The sequence below is a fragment of the Lissotriton helveticus genome, chromosome 12, assembly GCF_964261635.1.
Source record: "Lissotriton helveticus chromosome 12, aLisHel1.1, whole genome shotgun sequence".
Classification (NCBI taxonomy): domain Eukaryota; kingdom Metazoa; phylum Chordata; class Amphibia; order Caudata; family Salamandridae; genus Lissotriton; species Lissotriton helveticus.
In genome coordinates, this window is record NC_136073.1 from 802,143,481 (window position 1) to 802,160,952 (window position 17,472).

General features: G+C 46.1%; 1 protein-coding gene across 1 annotated transcript in view; it reads right to left on the reverse strand.

The window, feature by feature from the left end:
- Positions 1-17,472, reverse strand: part of ARNT (aryl hydrocarbon receptor nuclear translocator) — a 222,103-nt gene that overhangs the window by 152,488 nt on the left and 52,143 nt on the right. Inside the window, exons 5-7 of the mRNA XM_078670040.1 lie at positions 16,735-16,948; positions 16,168-16,381; positions 15,496-15,598 (exon numbers count right to left, since the gene is read on the reverse strand). Of these exons, the coding sequence (XP_078526166.1) occupies positions 15,496-15,598; positions 16,168-16,381; positions 16,735-16,948 (531 nt within the window). The remainder of the gene's footprint in view (positions 1-15,495; positions 15,599-16,167; positions 16,382-16,734; positions 16,949-17,472) is intronic.

Below are 17,472 nucleotides of genomic sequence, written 5' to 3' on the forward strand. Positions count from 1 at the left end.
CCGTTACCAGCTGCTCTGCGCCTTGATCAGACGCTGTCCGTGGGGTAGGTGCATCGGCCAGGACCGTACGCCGCCGAAGGTAAGGCTCCTAATCTGCTCCAACCTTCGGTTGACACCCCGACACTGGCGAGTTGGGCGGCCCGAACTCTCGTCTACCTTAGAGTTTAGGTTTCGAGGTAACCATTTGTTGCCGTGGTACCGTCTGCGGAACTGGTTGGCTGCCTGGGTGTCCGTGTGGTGCCGGGCCGCTATGCTTCGTCGGGCTGCGGTTCTCTGCTGTCTTTTCGGCAGGGACGCGGCACGGGTGTTGCGGGGGCCTGGTCCCGTCGTGCACACCCCAGGCATTTCACCAGCAGCCAGCCCTTATTAAGCCACGGAACAGTGGTCCTACCAGGACACACCGATACTCAGGATGCGAGGTAGTCTGTCCACCTCCAAGTGTTTGCCCCGGGTGGGGTTCCCCCACCCTTGCCCCTACTGTGATAATGTTACCACAGATTATCATTCATAATTACCTCCATTAGGTACCATACCTTTATCAGCCGGTCCCCCGGGAGCAGACTGCGAGGTACCTCAGGGAATCTTCTGGGGTAAGCATTTCTAACCCGGTCTTTTCCATTCTTGCAGTACTTTTGCTTTCTTCAACATTACCGTTGTATGTTTTTGCATAAGCCAGTTGGTTGTTTGATACATTTATCAACTCACTATGCTATCTGCTCGGTTTTAATCCTTCACTTCGGTTTGTGTGTGTGTATGGACTGAACTTGTGCAAACCCTTCACATAGGAATATTGCACTCAAGCTGCTATCCCGTGAACTGTCTTTATTTCATTTTTACAGGTCACAATACTTCAGCAGGACCAATCGGCCTGCGCTCCGGTATTACCGACCATAGAAGGTTGTATACCATATTGCAAGTTTTGTTTATCACTATTATAATTCTTTCACTGTGTGGTACCATCTACTGAGGTCCTGAGGAATTGCCATCAAGGCAAGAAACATGTCGACCGAACTAGAGGATAGTAGTTAACATGCTTGGATAGTTCCAGGGCATTCATCTCCCCTCCCACCTTTTTTAACCAAGGGAGTCTACCACGAGAATAAATTAGTTTGTGGACTGACCCACCTTTTTTAACTTCACCTTTTCACGTCACGACCACACTCCCCGCCCTCTCACACGCATGCACCATATGGCCGGAACAAAAGATCTCCGATAAAGAGCCCCGGTTTCGGGAGCTCGTCAGACATTGCAGCGCCAGTCTGACGAGGAGCAGAACCCATATGATTAAGCATGACACCTAGCTTGCTGGGTGTGTGAGGGTTTTAGTTCCAACAAGGGGATTCCCCCCTCTTTAAGGCACACACACCTCTACTCCGTCACTCTTCCCGGGGAACTTTGTACCCTCTTTGTGTTACTTATTTAGTATTGTGAACCTGAGATACTTCCTGTGAGCAGGATGTATTGGTATATGGAAGTATGCGTCTGAGGTCTAAAGTTTCGAGGAAGTCCCCTTGTTGCAACAGTGGTAAGACTTGTTGTAGAGTTAGCATATGAAAATGCTCTGATAAAATGTATTGATTTAGGGGCCTGAGGTCCAATATTGGTCTGAGAGACCCGTCCTTTTTGGGGATGAGGTAGTATAGGGAGTATACCCCTGTACCTTGATGTTCTAATGGTACAAGTTCTATGGCCCCTTTTTGCAGCATGCTGATGACTTCTTGCTGCAATAAGTTTAGGTGTTCTACAGACATAGGACGGTGTCTTGGTGGTATGTTGGGTGGTGTGGAGGTTAGCTCTAGGCAATAGCCATCCTGGATAATTTGCCTTACCCACTTATCTGTAGTGATGTTTTGCCAGACTGTTAGGAACTGCTGTAATCGTCCCCCGACTGGTGTTGTATGGTCTGGGGGTAGCGCTAAGAAGTCACTGTTTTGTGTTGGTAGAGGATCTGGTGGTATTATTCCCTCGTCCTCTGCCTTTGTTGTTATTGCCGCGGTATCCACCTCTGTTGTTTTTATTGTAGGTGGTTTGCGTATTCCCTTTGTAGTTTGTGGTCTGCTGTGATGAGTTACCCCTTGCAGCACCTCTGTAATTGGAGCGACGAAAGGAGCCTCTATGTTGTTGGGACTGTAAGGCTCCCATAGACTTAGCCGTCTCAGTGTCTTTTTTTTTTCTCCAGGATTGTATCTACAGCTGGACCAAATAAATAGTCAGGATTTAGTGGCTGGTTTAATAAAGTAGACTGGACTTCATTTTTGAAACGCGTGTCTCCTGAGCATAACACTGGTGTTAACAGATATGGCCGCTGTATCTGCCACGTCTAGGGCACATTTAATGGAGGCGTTAGTTATTAACTTTCCCTCCTGTACTAGGTCTTCAGCCTGTTCTTTGTAAGGTTCAGGTAAATACTGGAGAAGTGTCTGTAAGGTGTCATAGTGTGCCCTGTCGTACCTAGCTAACAGGGCTTGCGTATTAGATATTCGCCATATGTTAGCTGCTTGAGCAGCTACCCTTTTCCCTGATGCCTCAAAGATCTTTGATTCTTTGTCAGGAGGTGGAGCATCTCCAGTTGTTTGAGAGTTTGCACGTTTTCGTGCATTGGATACCACTAAAGAATCCAAAGGCAGTTGTCCCTTAATATATGAGGGGTCTACTGGTGCTGGCCTGTATTTCCTCTCTATTCTGGGGTTAATGACCCGTGCCCTAGTTGTTTCTTTAAATATATGTCACCTGCATGTTTAAGTACCCCTTTTAACATAGGTAGTGTTTTGACAGATCTTTCTGATGTGGCAAAGGTGTCAAAAAGGAAATCTTCCTCAATGGGGTCTGCATGCATCTCTATATTGTGATGGAGGGCTGCCCTTTCTATTAGTGCGTTAAAAGCAGCTGTATCCTCTGTAGGAGAAGGCCTAGCAGGGTATGCAGGTGTATCTGGAATGGGTTGAGAGTCACCAGGATGTACTGGGTCAACCCATGGTTGAGCTTGACTGTCTGGGTCAGTTCTACTGGGTAATTATATTCCTCATTATATTCCTCATCCACCTCTTCATCCGAGTGTGTGGGTGTATATGTGTACGGGTCAGGCCTAGTTGATTTCATAGGCTCAAATAGAATAGGTGACGTAGAACAGTCTCTTTTCTTTTTGAGTGGGATGATATAAGTCTCTTTATCAGTTTCTGGTCTGATTCTTCTTTTGTAGGGAGTTACTTTGCCAGAATTTGGGTCAATGTAAAGTTTTGAATGTTCTTCTGATGCGGGGTCTGGATATAAGATCTCCTGCTCAGTAGTTCTGGGCTTTTTTGCCAATGTCTTTGTTTGTTTCGGTTCGATACCACTTTTTGGGTCGACCGCCTTTGTCTTAGAGGAAGTTGGTAGTCCAAACTTGATTGGTCCGAGATCCCTCGGAGTTACAACAGTCTTTTTAGGTTGTGCCTGTTTTTTCGGAGCCAACGTTTTTATTGTTTCGACGTTTTTTGTCGGTTCGATAGCACCTTTCTGACCTTGTAGCGTCTTCGTAACCTGTGGTTTTGGACCGATGCTTTTTGGTCTCGGCTCGATGGCCTTCTTCGGGTCGATTTTCTTCGGCTCGATTGTCTTTGGTTGCACAGCCGTTGGTTTGTCGAGTCTCTGTTTGGGTTCGACAACCTTTTTTTGTGTTGTCGGCGCCGATCTTATCGGTTCGACGGCCCTTTGTTTTGGAGTGGATATAGGTGCGCTGGCCTTCGGCTCGACGACCCTGGTGTTCGACTCCGATGGATCGACATAGTTTGGTCCGAAGACCGTATTGCCGATTATCTTTTTTGGGATCGACTACGATGGATCGACGTAGTTTGGTCCGAAGACTGTGTAGTCTATCAGTTTCGGTTTTGTTTTTGGTTCCATAACTTTCGGTTTCAATATCAACAATTTCGGAGTACGTTGATCTGATGGCTCTTTTCTAATATTCTTAGCTGAGCTGTATCGCGGGGCTATAGAATGGGTTTCGAGATCTTGGCTAAGGCCTTGTGGCGATGACTCGACCTGAGCCAGTGGAACCATAGAGGAGTATGTTTGGGGCGCCGTACTCACGGTTGGGCCCATTTCATCACTTGAGTCGTCTTCGACGGCTCCGATCCCTTGTTCGTCTTCTCCTACCTCGACGATGTCTTCTTCTTCGTCGACATAGTAGTTGGAGTCATGCTCCGAATCTTGATCCGATTGTTGATCTGATTCTTCGGCTTCGACGAGATCGTCTTCATCGTGGAATATATTTTCCGGCTCTGGCGCTGGTTTCTGCATGATTAGCCTAGCGGCCCGTCGAGTCCGAAGTGTCTTTTTCGATCGAAATTGGGCACAGGCTAGGCAGTCGGATTCATTATGTTCCGGAGATAAACACTTGTTACATACAGGGTGTTTATCTATATGTGGGTATTTTGAATTACAAATGGACTTCGTTCCATCGACGACTGGTCCCTTTGGCGTCGAGAAGGCCTGCGGCCCGATTCAACGTCCCAAGTTGAATAAACTGTAAATAAAGTTGTCGGCACCGATCGTAACAATACCGACGAGACCGAAGGCCTTTTGGCCTGTAGAAAGTTTATTTTTAAATTCCGAACTTCGAGTAAAGGAAAGTACATCCGAACCCAATGGCGGAAAAAAACAATCTGAGGATGGAGAGGATGCCCATGCGCACTGTAGTCCAGGGGAGGAGCCACCTATCTCGTGATACTTCGAAGACTCTTCCAGGACAACAATGTGCAATCATCCAGACCCAACACTAGGCGGCGATCTATGCACAGATATGAATTCAGCAGCCCACATGCCTCGAACAGGAGTTTTACAATGAAAACCAGGTGGTGCTAGCATCCTCTGGTCCCAAGACAAGATAGTAACTGCTTTTGTACCTTCTTGTTGCAAAACACTGGGCATGTGAGCTGTAGATCACATGCTTTGCATACTCCTGCCATCTAGCGTTGGGTCCGGATGTTTGCAAGATGTTTTTCATCGAAAAAGTCTTTCCAGTCACAAGGTAGGTGACTCCTCCTTTCGGTGATAGTGCACATGGGCATCAACTCCATTGTTAGATTGTTTTTTTTCCGCCATCGGGTTCGGACATGAATTTCTGCGCTCCGGTTCGACTCGGTTTCTCCGGTTTCCCACAGTGCGCAAGACACTCACCCTCAACAGTATTGTTTTCGATCGTGTAATCCCATTCTCCACGTATCGTATTTCCTGAAAAAACCCTCTTTCGATCGGGTAGCTGGTGGAGGCAGTCGGGCCTACCCGCGTCGGTCCTCCTTGCAGTAGATGAAACAGACTCCAATTAAATTCTGCCTTTGGTACGAAGTGCATACGGCTTTCCGATCTAAGAAAGCTTTGCGACAGTCAGGCTCGACGTCGCAACATGCAGACCCAACACACAAGTTCCACACAAGCTCCGAACAGTCGTTCCAAGTCGGGCATCGAGCTTAAACCTTCAGGATCGAAGCCAAAGGCAGGCTCAGTCCCACCCCCTTCGATGTCGAAAACGTCTTTGGATCTGAAATCCATGGCATCCAAAGCCCCGGCACCCAAACCACCGGCACCGAAACAAATGGATGTGCCAATTCCATCCAAAGAGCAACATTTCAATGTTCTGCCCTCCAAACCGGATCTGAAACAGCGGGAGTTATATATCCACCCAACTAATGGACATATTACCACAAAGGTGACATTAAAATGCAAACCTGAGACAGAAAAGGTCTACCACATTCCTTTAAAAAAAAGAAAAGTGTAGGTACTATTCCTTCTCCGCCTCCTCTTCCATCACCTTCTTCTCCTCAGTTTCAACCCTTACTAATTTCATCTGAGCACTCACCAACACATACACCTGAAGATCAGGACCATGGGCCTGAGGACAATGATCCAATACCCACAGACCCCTGGATAGATTACAACACCAATTCCCCCACAGGGAATGATTCTGATCTGTACCCTACCAAGCTTTCTCCACCGGACAAAAGTGTAGGATACAGAGAACTGTTGTGTAGAGCTGCATACGGAATCCCTAGAAGAGGATTTCCTTTTCGAGACTCATAGTAGTACCCAAAAGTCCTCGCACACACTCCTCATGCTCAAAGGTATGATCAGGCACGTAGATTATATTTTTAATAATCCCGTCAGGGCACGTATCCTCACCCCTAAGGTAGACAAGATATATAAGCCGGCACCATCAGATCCAGCATACATAAAGGGGCAGTTACCATTCGATTCCTTGGTACTTTCCAATGCACGCAAAAGGGCCAATTCACAACCCCCAGACAACGAATCTAAGCTCATAGGCGCTTTGGGGAAAAGAGTAGCCTCCCAGTCTGCGAACATTTGACACATCTCCAATACACAAGCATTATTAGCTAGGTACGACAGAGCCCATTGGGATGAAATGGAGGAGTTGCTCCACATTCTACTTGATGAGCACAAGTCCAACACGCAAGACCTAGTGCGGGAGGGACAGCCTATTTCCAATAACTATCAAGTGAGCCCTAGATGCTGCAAACACTGCGGCTAGAGCGGTCAACACCAGCGTCCTTTTAAGAAGAGATGCCTGGTTATGTATATTAGGATTCAAACCAAAGGTTAAAACTTCCATCCTGAACACACCATTTGAAAAGGAACACCTTTTTGGCCTGGTGATAGATTCCTCACTAGAAAAAAAAATGGAGTACAGAGAAGTGGCCAAATCTATGGGAGCCCTTTAATTAACACCAGGAAGTGGGTCCTTTCGGAGCTCTTTCTACCATGGAGGGTCTAAAAACACCTCCTCAGATAATGCCACCACCACCTATAAAGGCAACAATCAAACCTCTGTCTCTAAGGGTTACTTCGGAGGGGGTTACAGAGGCAATATTGGCGACGGTCGAGGTAGAGGCTCCAACACACGCTTCTCCCCCTACAATACTAAACAGTGACTTCCCTACACTCCCCAACCCTTTAACACCTGCCGGGGAGCGTCTTTCACATTTCCTACCCATCTGGCAGTCTAGAACTACAGACAAATGGGTACTGGAAATTATCTGTTCTGGTTATTGCCTGGCGTTCACCAACAATCCCCTAAACTTTCCTCCACTTTCACACAAACGGTCACCGGATCACTTACACCTCATCAAACAAGAGTTTCAGTCTCTCCTCTGAAAAGGGGCTATAGAGCCTGTACCACTACAATACCACAAATCGGGCGTATACTCCTTTTACTTTCTCATACCCAAAAATGACGGTTCTCTCAGACCAATCTTGGACCTCAGAGAATTACATCTTTACATACAGTCTGACCATTTTCAAATGGTAACAACTTCAACAAGTGCTCCCACTTCTGCAACCGGGCGACTATCTATCTACTCTAGACTTAAAGAATGCCTATTTTCATATTCCAATACATGCCGCCCATCGCAAATTTCTCAGATTTGTGGTAGCGAGCCAACATTACCAGTTCAAGGTACTCCTGTTCAGAATCACCACTGCTCCCAGAGTCTTTACAAAGTGTCTAGCAGTAGTCGCTGCTCACCTGAGAAGAAAAAACATTTATGTCTTCTCCTACTTGGACTGGCTCATCAAAGCCAGTACGTACTTAAAGTGTCTCCAACATACCCACATGACACTACAGTTACTACACCAACTGGGGTTCACAGTCAATGTGTTGAAATCACATCTACAACCTTCCAACACTCAAAACTATTTAGGAGCCACTTTAGATACTCAAAAGGCTCTCCCATTTCCCAACACAGCCAGAATTTGCAACATTCAAGCTCTAGTTCTTCAGTTTCAGTCGAATCACTCGCTTCCAGCTCGAGTGTATATGCAACTACTGGGAATGATTGCATCTTGCATCATAATCGTTCCCCATGCCAGGCTTCACATGCATCTCCTACAAGAATGCTTAGCGAGTCAGTGGAACCAATCACAGGGTCTATTAACCAATCTGGTGTTGGTAAGCAGCCGTACTCATCGCTCTCTGCAGTAGTGGAACCCACAACATTTATCAAAAGGGCGGCCCTTTACAGACCCAGTTCCACAGGTAATGCTAACCGCATGCGCATCCCTCACTGGCTGGGGGGCTCATCTTCTGCACCACACAGTGCAAGGCCTGTGGAGTCAATAGCAAAAATGTCTCCACGTAAACCATCTGGAGCTGCTAGCAGTCTTTATAGTGTTCAAAGCATTTCAGACTCACCTGGTAGGCAAAGCTGTTCTAGTGTGTACAGACATGACAGCTATGTATTACATACAAACACAGGGGGGACACACTCTTTCCAACTGTCACACTTGACCCAAGACATTTGGAGGTGGGCCATTCACAAAATCTGTCTCCTAGAGGAACACCTACCAGTAGTGAACAATCAGATTGCCGATCTCCTCTGCAGACAGCAAATACACGAATGGGAACTTCACCCTCAGGTTCTCCTCCAATACTTTCAAAGTTGGGGAGTTCCTCAAATAGATATTTTTGCCACACCCCAAAACGCCCAAACTTCCCCTCCAGGTACCCACACCCGCTCTCCAAAGGCAATGCACTATGGATGAACTGGTCAGGGATATTTGCCTACCCTTGTCCGCCTCTCCCACTCATTCCATTAGTGGTTCGGAAACTCAGGCAAACATCCCTCACACTGATCTCCCACATGGGCCTGTCAACTGTGGTACATCACCCTGTTGGAGCGGTCACTAGTTACACATCAAAAGCTGCACCTCATATCCAGTCTCCTCATACAGAGCCATGGATAAATCAGACACCCAGATGCCAAACAACTAAACTTCGCACTCTGGCTCCTGAAGTTAGTGTTTGGTTATCTAAATCTCCCACCAGAATGTATAAGCATGTTATGCAGCCAATTGGAAATGTTTTTATCTATTGTATTACAACAAGATCCATCCTCTTGATGCTTCAATACAAAATATCATTTGTTACCTGTTCCACTTTCAGCAGTCAGGACTAGCTTACACTTCTCTCAGACTACATCTCGCTGCAATAGCTGCGTATCGACAAAATAGGCAACACTTATCGCTCAAAAGAGTTATACCACCAAGACTTCCACCAGCTCCAGTGTGGAATCTCAACATAGTCCTCACAAGATTAATGGACCCACCTTTCGAACCCATGCATAAATGTGAGCCACAGTTTCTCTCCTGGAAAACTGCTTTCCTCATTGCAATCATTTCACTGAGGAGAGTGGGTGAACTACAGGCACTAACTATAGAAGAACCTTTTTTCCAACTTCACAGAGACAAAGTGGTTCTTCGTACTAACCCCAAAGTTCTACCCAAGGTAGTATCTGCCTTTCACATCAGTCAGTCAGTTTAATTACCAGTATTCTTTCCTCAGCCTGAATCTGTGGCAGAAGGAGCTCTACACACCTTAGATGTCATGTCAGAAGAGCCCGATTACATTTCATTGAAAGAACAAAATCATTTTATATGACTATACAACTTTTCGTTGCTTTTGCACCACCACACAAGGGTAATCCCATATCCAAGTCAGGTATTATCAGATGGATTGTTAAAAGCATTCAAAACTTTTTATGCCAAAGCAAAGAGAACATTAACAGTACCTCCTAGAGCGCATTCCATTCACAAAATAGGGGCGGCCATGGCTTTCTTAGGAAACATCTCCATAGCTGACATTTTTAAAGCTGCTACATGGTCTACACCGTGCACATTCACCAAACATTATTCTGTAGATGTGTTAGCGAGACAACAAGCTAATGTGGGCCAGGCAGTACATAGACCACTATTTCAGACAACTAACAGCTACAGGTTAACCACCGCTTTGGGAGAATACTGCTGTATAATCTATGCAAAGTATGTGATCTACAGCACACATGCCTCGAACAGATAAGGTTATGTACTCAGTAAGCATCTGTTCTTGGCATGGAGAGCTATAGATTCACATGCGCCCACCCGCCTCCCTGGGTACCTGTACCTGTTGCAGTTCTCTCTCAATCTATATACATATGCATGGACATATCTATTCTTTACTTACTAACTCTATTCTCACCCTCTGCAGGCAAACAATCTAACACAGTCACCGAAAGGAGTCGTCACCTACTTAGAAACTGGAAAGACTTCTTCGAAGAAAAACAACTTGCAAACATCCGCACCCAACACCAGATGGCAGGAGTATGCAAAGCATGTGAATCTACAGCTCTACATGCCAAGAGCAGATGCTTATTGGGTAAGTAACATTATCCTTTTGTTAAATTGACCCAAAGGCAGATATTATTGAAGGACTCGTAGTGTCGTAGCTAGAGCTTCTGGTGTCCGGGGCTATCCCCCAGATTGCCGCCCATGGCAGGTAGCGGCGGGGAGGGTGGATCTGGGGAAAAATTTCGGCGAGCAGCAGGGGTGGATTGGCAAGGTTTAAGTTACAACGCCACTCTACTCCACTACATAAGAAAGGGTGTGAAACTGTGGCGTAAGCCTACAGCAAACCTCGATGGTCAAGTCTCAGTTGATGAAGGCCCACCAGCACTAAAATGGTAGCTAAATGCATAAGTAAATGTATCCCTTCCTCCTCTTACACTTCTCCATACTGAACTGCTGCTACAAGACAACAGCAGTAAAACCACCCGCTAGACATCAAGCACACCACCAAAACAACTCCCACATAGGTCACACTCTACACCCACACTCTACCAAACAACAACAGTATTTAGAAACATAAGCAAAGCTATAGCAATAGAACAGCTTCATTATCTCTTCCATCCATGTATCTATCTATTCATTCTTTCACCCTTACATCCACCTACTGGCATCCACTATTTCACATTTAGATTCTGTCATCCATTCATTCTTTCATCCATCATTCAATATTTCCCCATTCTATCCATTTATCTATCTATCCATCCATCCATCCAATTTGCCATCCATCTATTATGCCATCAATATTCCCATCCATACAGTCTAAAAAACATCCATCCACTCTGCCACCCATTGATCTATTCACTCTGCCATCCATTATCTTTGCCATCCATTCTCTTTGCATCCATCCTCCACTCTTTTATCTTACCATCACCTCTGCCATTCATCGATCAACTGACATCCTTTCATCATTTCATTAACTCTTCCATTCATCCACTCAGCCATCCATCAGCCTACTTTGCCATCCATTCATCCATCCTCCTATCCCCTCTTCTATCCATCCATCAATCCACTCTGTCATTCGCCCTCTCTGCCATCCACTCTGCCATCCATTCACTCTGCCACCCATCCATTCATCAAATCTTCTATCTATCCATTCAACCACCCATTCATCCACTCTGCCATGCATCAATCCATTCTGCCATCCATCTGCTCATCCATCCATTTATCCACTCTGCCATCCATCCTGCCATTCATTCATCAATCCATCCACTCTGCTATCCAATCATGCATTCAGTCACTTTGCCTTTAATCCATTCACGCTGCCACGCATCCATTCCTTTACCAACCATCCAATCTGCCATCCATCCATACATTTATTCACTTTGCCACCCATCTATTCACCCTGCCATCCATTCATCATCCATCCACTACGACTTCCATTCACAGATCTTTCGCCCACTCATCCAGCCCTTTACTCTATCCTCCTTTCAGCTGTCCCTCCATCTATTCATTCACTCAACGATTCATCCATTTGTTCTGCCATCCTTTCGCTTGTCCATCCACCTATCCATTCACGCACTCACCCATCCACCCATCCCTTTACTATACTTTCATGTGTCCATCCATCATCATTCACTTCTTCTTTCACCCACTCATTCATCCACATATCCATTCATCCTCCTACTCCATCATCCCTACTTCCTTTTTTTTCACCCTTTTCTTCTAACATTCCTTCTTTCTTTCCCTCCCTGTTCTATTTACCCAGCAGTCGGTTTTCCTCTGTGGCTGTGGGAGTGCTTCCGGTTAACACGCGAGACATGTTTGGGGTCCTTCTGGCTAGTCCACAAAATGTAACAAACTGAATTTTTGCTTATTGCGGCGCTGGGAGTGAGCCTTGCATACCAGAGCACACGAGGACGGAGACGATAGCAGAGAGACGGGCGGGGCGAACATAGGAGTATATTTGACTTTTTGGGAGCACTGCAGTCAACGTCGGGCATCGGAACGCTTAAGAGAAACTGAATGAACAAGTGCAGTCCAATCCTAACTTGCACAGTGCACTTACATACACGTGACGTGTGCAGTGCTGCTCGACTATGTGCCTAAGTAAATCCTGGGCTGGCCACACGAGTACCACGCAGCTGCCGCCCCCTAAATAGTGCCGCCTGGGACGGACCGCCCCCTCCCCTAGCTACGCCGGTAGATCCCCTCTTAGCTGGAAAATGAAATGTACCGTTTACAGAGAAAAGTGGAACTAGCAGGTGTCTCCCACTACCTCTCTAGCGAGTTATGTTCTGTTAGACATGGAGAATTCGGACAAACTTTGTCAGATAATTTCTTCCCTACAGGTGCAGAGCCCAACCAATATACTCCTGAACCAGTATGCGCACACACACAATGAATAGTATTTTAGATTTGTACGATTATGCAGTATTTGTCTGCAACTCATAAGAAACCGGATGATCGCGATTGCTTTAAACAACTCAAGAGATAATCTGAAAGTTTGTGTCAAGTTTTAGAAAAATCGCAATTTCCAGGTTTCATCAGGCACCCCCTATACTACTAGTATATTAGCGATCTACTGTGACTAGATGTTACCAGTCATCAACCATTTATAGCTTTATTATTTTACTAAGCCTTATTTATGCCAATCTCTTTATAATTCCCCCTGTATACCTTATGCTGGCATTTGGTCAGAAGTCGTGATTCATCTCTTCACCACCTCCCCAGCAACCTCTCTAAGTGTATATTCCTGCCCAAACCCTGTTACATTGTAGAGCTTTGTTTTTACCGGTCTTTTGGTGCAAGGAGGGGGCACTTGTGCTCAGCTTTTGATTTGCTACAAAACATTGCAAACAAAGTCCTTTTAAAGAAGAGTTATGTTATGTTATACTTGGTTTTGTATAGCGCACGGCTACTCAAAGAGTGTCCCGGCGCTTTGATTTGCACACCTGTCTCACAACATAACAATTAAAAACACAAAACGAAAAAGAGCGAAGATCCCGAAAAAAACCCCAGGGGAAAACTAAGAAGTTAAAAGCCAGGTTTTGAGACCCTTCCTAAATGCCAATAAGTTAGATGTGCTACGCAATGCCACTGGGAGCGTATTCCACAGCTGGGGGGCCAACAGTCTAAAAGAACGGCCTCCAATACGAGCCCTCTTTACGCGAGGAACCGTGGCGAGGAACAGGGATCCTGACCTCAAGGGCCTGGCTGGATGGTATAAGACGAGCCTTTTTTGAAGGTATTTCGCCCCTGAGGCATGAAGAGCTTTATGCGCTAGAGTCAAGGCCTTAAAGATTATCCGCTTCCGGACGGGAAGCCAGTGCAGTGACTGCAGGAGGCCCGAGACTCTGGCACGGCGAGATAGCCCAAAGATTGCCTGTGCTGCCGAGTTCTGGACCACCTGAAGCCGTTGAAGCAGATATTCTGGCAGGCCGAGATAAAGAATGTTCGAATAATCAATTCTCGAGCCAATTATAGCCTGCACTGTTATCTTCCTATGCTCCTCCGATAATAAAGGGAGAAACTTGCGCAACATCCGGAGCAGGCCAAAACACGTGCCAGTGAGACCGATTATCTGAGAGCGCAGCGTTAGGCCGTTGTCGATCTTAATCCCTAGGTTTTTGGCCACCTGGGACGAACCTGCTGGTGGAAACATGTTCTCTGGCCACCACACCTTCCAATCTGGATCTGAGCTACACTTAAAGAAGAGGACCTCGGATTTATCCGAGTTGCACTTGAGGCTGCTATGTTGGAACCAGCGAAAAACAGCCTCAAGGCAACCCCGGATACTCTCTCCATCGAAGTCCGCACCCCTCTCACAGGTAAAGAGGAGCTGGGTGTCATCGGCGTAGGAAACGATCTGAGCCCCGAAAGACTCCGCCAGAGCCGCCAGAGGGGTCATAAAGATGTTGAAAAGAGTCTGACAACACTGAGGGACTCCGACACCCAATGGCGACATCTCGGCGGAGCAAGCAGAGGCCCAGACCGTTTGTCGACGGCCCGCCAAGAACGAACGGAACCAGCTGAGCACCGTCCCCCTTAGACCGATCTCAGAAAGTCTTGCGAGGAGACCCTCGTGGGGAACGGTGTCAAAGGCCGCCGACAGATCTAACATCACCAACATCGCCCTGCCACCTGAATCCAGCACCTCCTTAATCGCCTCCGAAACTTCTAGAAGTGCTGTTTCGGTGCTAAGATTGGTGCGGAATCCAGATTGAGTAGGGTGCAGTAGCTCATGAGACTCCAGATAATCGGTGAGCACCTTATGCACGTGTTTTTCCATAATCTTGGCAAAAGCAGGTAACAGCGAAATAGGCCTGTAGTTTGCCAACACCTCCGCGTCCAGTCCGGGCTTTTTAAGCAAGGGAATGATCATCGCCTGCTTCCATATCTGAGGAACCACACCCTGCTCAAGAGAACAATTCAGCAGGGGGTTCACATATGGGTTAACGGCTTCTGCCATTTTCGCCAGAAATTTGGCGGGGCAGGCATCACGAGGTGAACCCGATTTCAGACGGGCCATCAGATCCAGCGACGAAGCAGTGGAAAGAGGGGGAAAGACTGCCAGGACCGGGCCTGCATTGGACAAGACGACCGGGGCATCAGCCGCCTGGCAGGGCGCCTCTGGCTCCTGCAAGGGGAAGGAGTCCTGGATCAGCCTGATCTTCGAAGTAAAAAAGTTAGCAATCGCACTGACCCAAGACTCTGGGGGAGGAGTCTGACTCGACGAAGCACGTGACGCCGTAAACTCCCGCACAATGGCGAATAGCTCCTTACAAGAGTTTGAGGCAGCTTCAATTTTCCTCGCAAAATAATTTTTCTTCTCAGAAAGGATGTCTCGATGATATGCTTTCACTAAAGACCTGTAGGCAAGTTTAGCCACCGGGTCATATTTTACGCGCCATACTCTTTCAGCCACCTTGCATTGCCGACGTGACACCCCCAATGCTTCAGTAAACCACGGGGCAGATGCACGTTTATCTACCTTGCGGGGGGGCCTCATAGGGGCAAGATCATCAAGCCTCTCTAAGAGCCATGCTTGCAACCGATAATGTTGGTCATCTCCTAGCAGCCACAAGTTACATGTTTAGAAGTGGAAAGTTTTCTGTGTCTGTCCTGTTATTTGGAATAATGTCAAAATTATGGAGATTCTAAAAAAAATAAAAAAATAAACTACAGCAATTGAGAACATAGTTAGCATAACAATTCAAACCATAAGTTTGATTTTCTAGGTCCCATACCTAGTAAACATTTCTTATTAAATGCAGTCATGTTTGTGAGCAATCCTGCCTGTCTTGCAAGTAACATATTAATGAGCAAAACCTCAAGTGTTAAAAATGTGGCTAATAAGAAACATAAAATCAGAAAGACTTCCTTAAATAAGTTCCCTAATCTTACCTCATCCTGCATATGAAGGACCGTCGGGATCCCATACTCATCCTCATAGAAGACGGCTGACCTTCCTTCTTCACAGTTCCAGTCTTCAGATCCAAGATACGGCCTGAAGAAGGAGCAACAGTAAGAAAAGGACGTTATTCAAATCATAAATATGCTACAGACACAGTTACACATTATGTAACCTTAATAGCACAGCTTCTATTAAACGCGCTACCAACAGAAGGACGGCACTGCTCAACCTCCATGTCCAAGAATTTACACACTATATGATGGCAACACGCGCTCTCTATTTAAAAGCAGTCTTAACTGTATGACTACACAAACCATTCCTCTTTACAAGGCCGAACTTGCTATATGTCTGCACAGGATGTTCACAGGCATTAACTCTTTACATGTACTATATAGGCAGAGATGCAAACCACTGATTAACTGCATGAAAAACTGTAGCAAGAAAAACGTTCTAACTCCTAATAAGGAATAAAGTGCTTGGGCTCCAAATTTTAAATTAGAAGAATACGCCTGTGTGACCCTCATGTCAAAACTGCAACATCTCGGTTAAAGAATGGCATAACATTTGCAAAACAGTTTCACCTTCACTCACACAAGGTCAAAAATGCACTCTACAATATTAAGGTGTAAACACCACAAAGGTCTCCTCTGAGCGATTCTTACCAGACATAGCATTTTCGGATGTAGAAAGCTGTTCTCGAAGCTTGTCCACGTCATCGGGGTGCACCTGATCATATAAGGTGCTGCCAAACCACTCGGATTGCGGCATGTTCAAAACAGGGGTCACTGAGTCAGACACATAAACCACCCGTCCTGTCTCACAAGACACCACAAAGAGAAAGCCATCTGCTGCCTCCAAGATGAGGTGTTTAAGCTCCTGTGATGAAGTAAATGACACTGGTGAGTCATCTGCATCTCTGGCAAAATCATGAACATGCAGCACTTGAAACCCCTAGTTTTAAACAAAACAAAGCATTCCCAGACAGGACGTAGAACATCACAACTGAAACAAAGTAAGAGACCCTCAATACCTAGGCATGCAGTGAGTTCAAGCATGTGAATCTATGAAAGATTCATTACTGGAGAACTGCACATTTGTGTTGCACAAAAGGACTGATGAATGATGTACTGAGGGCCATTACCTGAGCTAACACTGTTTTCTAATTAGAAACATTAAATTAATAAATCAAACAGAAGCAACAAGTAATATAGACATTAACTTGCAAGTACCTGATCGGTGAGGAAGGAAGGTTTGTAGGTGCCATCCGTGGATGTGTTACCGGTGCCCCGCAAGGACTTCATGTGTGACACAGCCATGCGAAGGATGGTCAGTTTGTCTGGCTTGCGTGCCAAGGCACTACAGGTGGGCACCATGTCTGACAGCTCTGTGATGTAGGCGGTCATCTTGTTTCGACGGCGGCGTTCAATTTCACTGTGGTTCTCCCTGAGCACAAAGATCAGATCATAATGAAATAGATGGCCGCACTTTGCAAGTCATGCTATAGTGTGCTGTTCTATCAAGTATCAACACCAACAGTGGTCCAATTAGTAAAGTCAGTGAATAATCTAGGGTTTGGTATGCAGGGTATAGGAAGAGACAATACAATACGCATAAGAAGAATGGAGAGTGAGTGAGCATGTGTGGGTGAGAGAGATGGGTATCTAATTTAGGGTTCAGAGGGAGAAGGAGGAGATATACTAAAAAACATTTTGGGAGAGGTACTCTTAACTGCAGATGTCACAAACAGAACACAAAGCAGGTACCAGACATGCAAACGCAGCAACACACACAGCACTTTCTCAGAACCTCCAAGCTTTAAAATGAAAGAAGAAATGATTAAGAAAATACATAGGTGGCCTTGTGGTGCTAGACAAGTCACTTTGCTGACTAAAATAGGCCTTTAATAGGGCAGACAGAGGCGCTACCTTTGCCGAGTAATTGGATCTTTAGCGAAAAACACTGGGCTT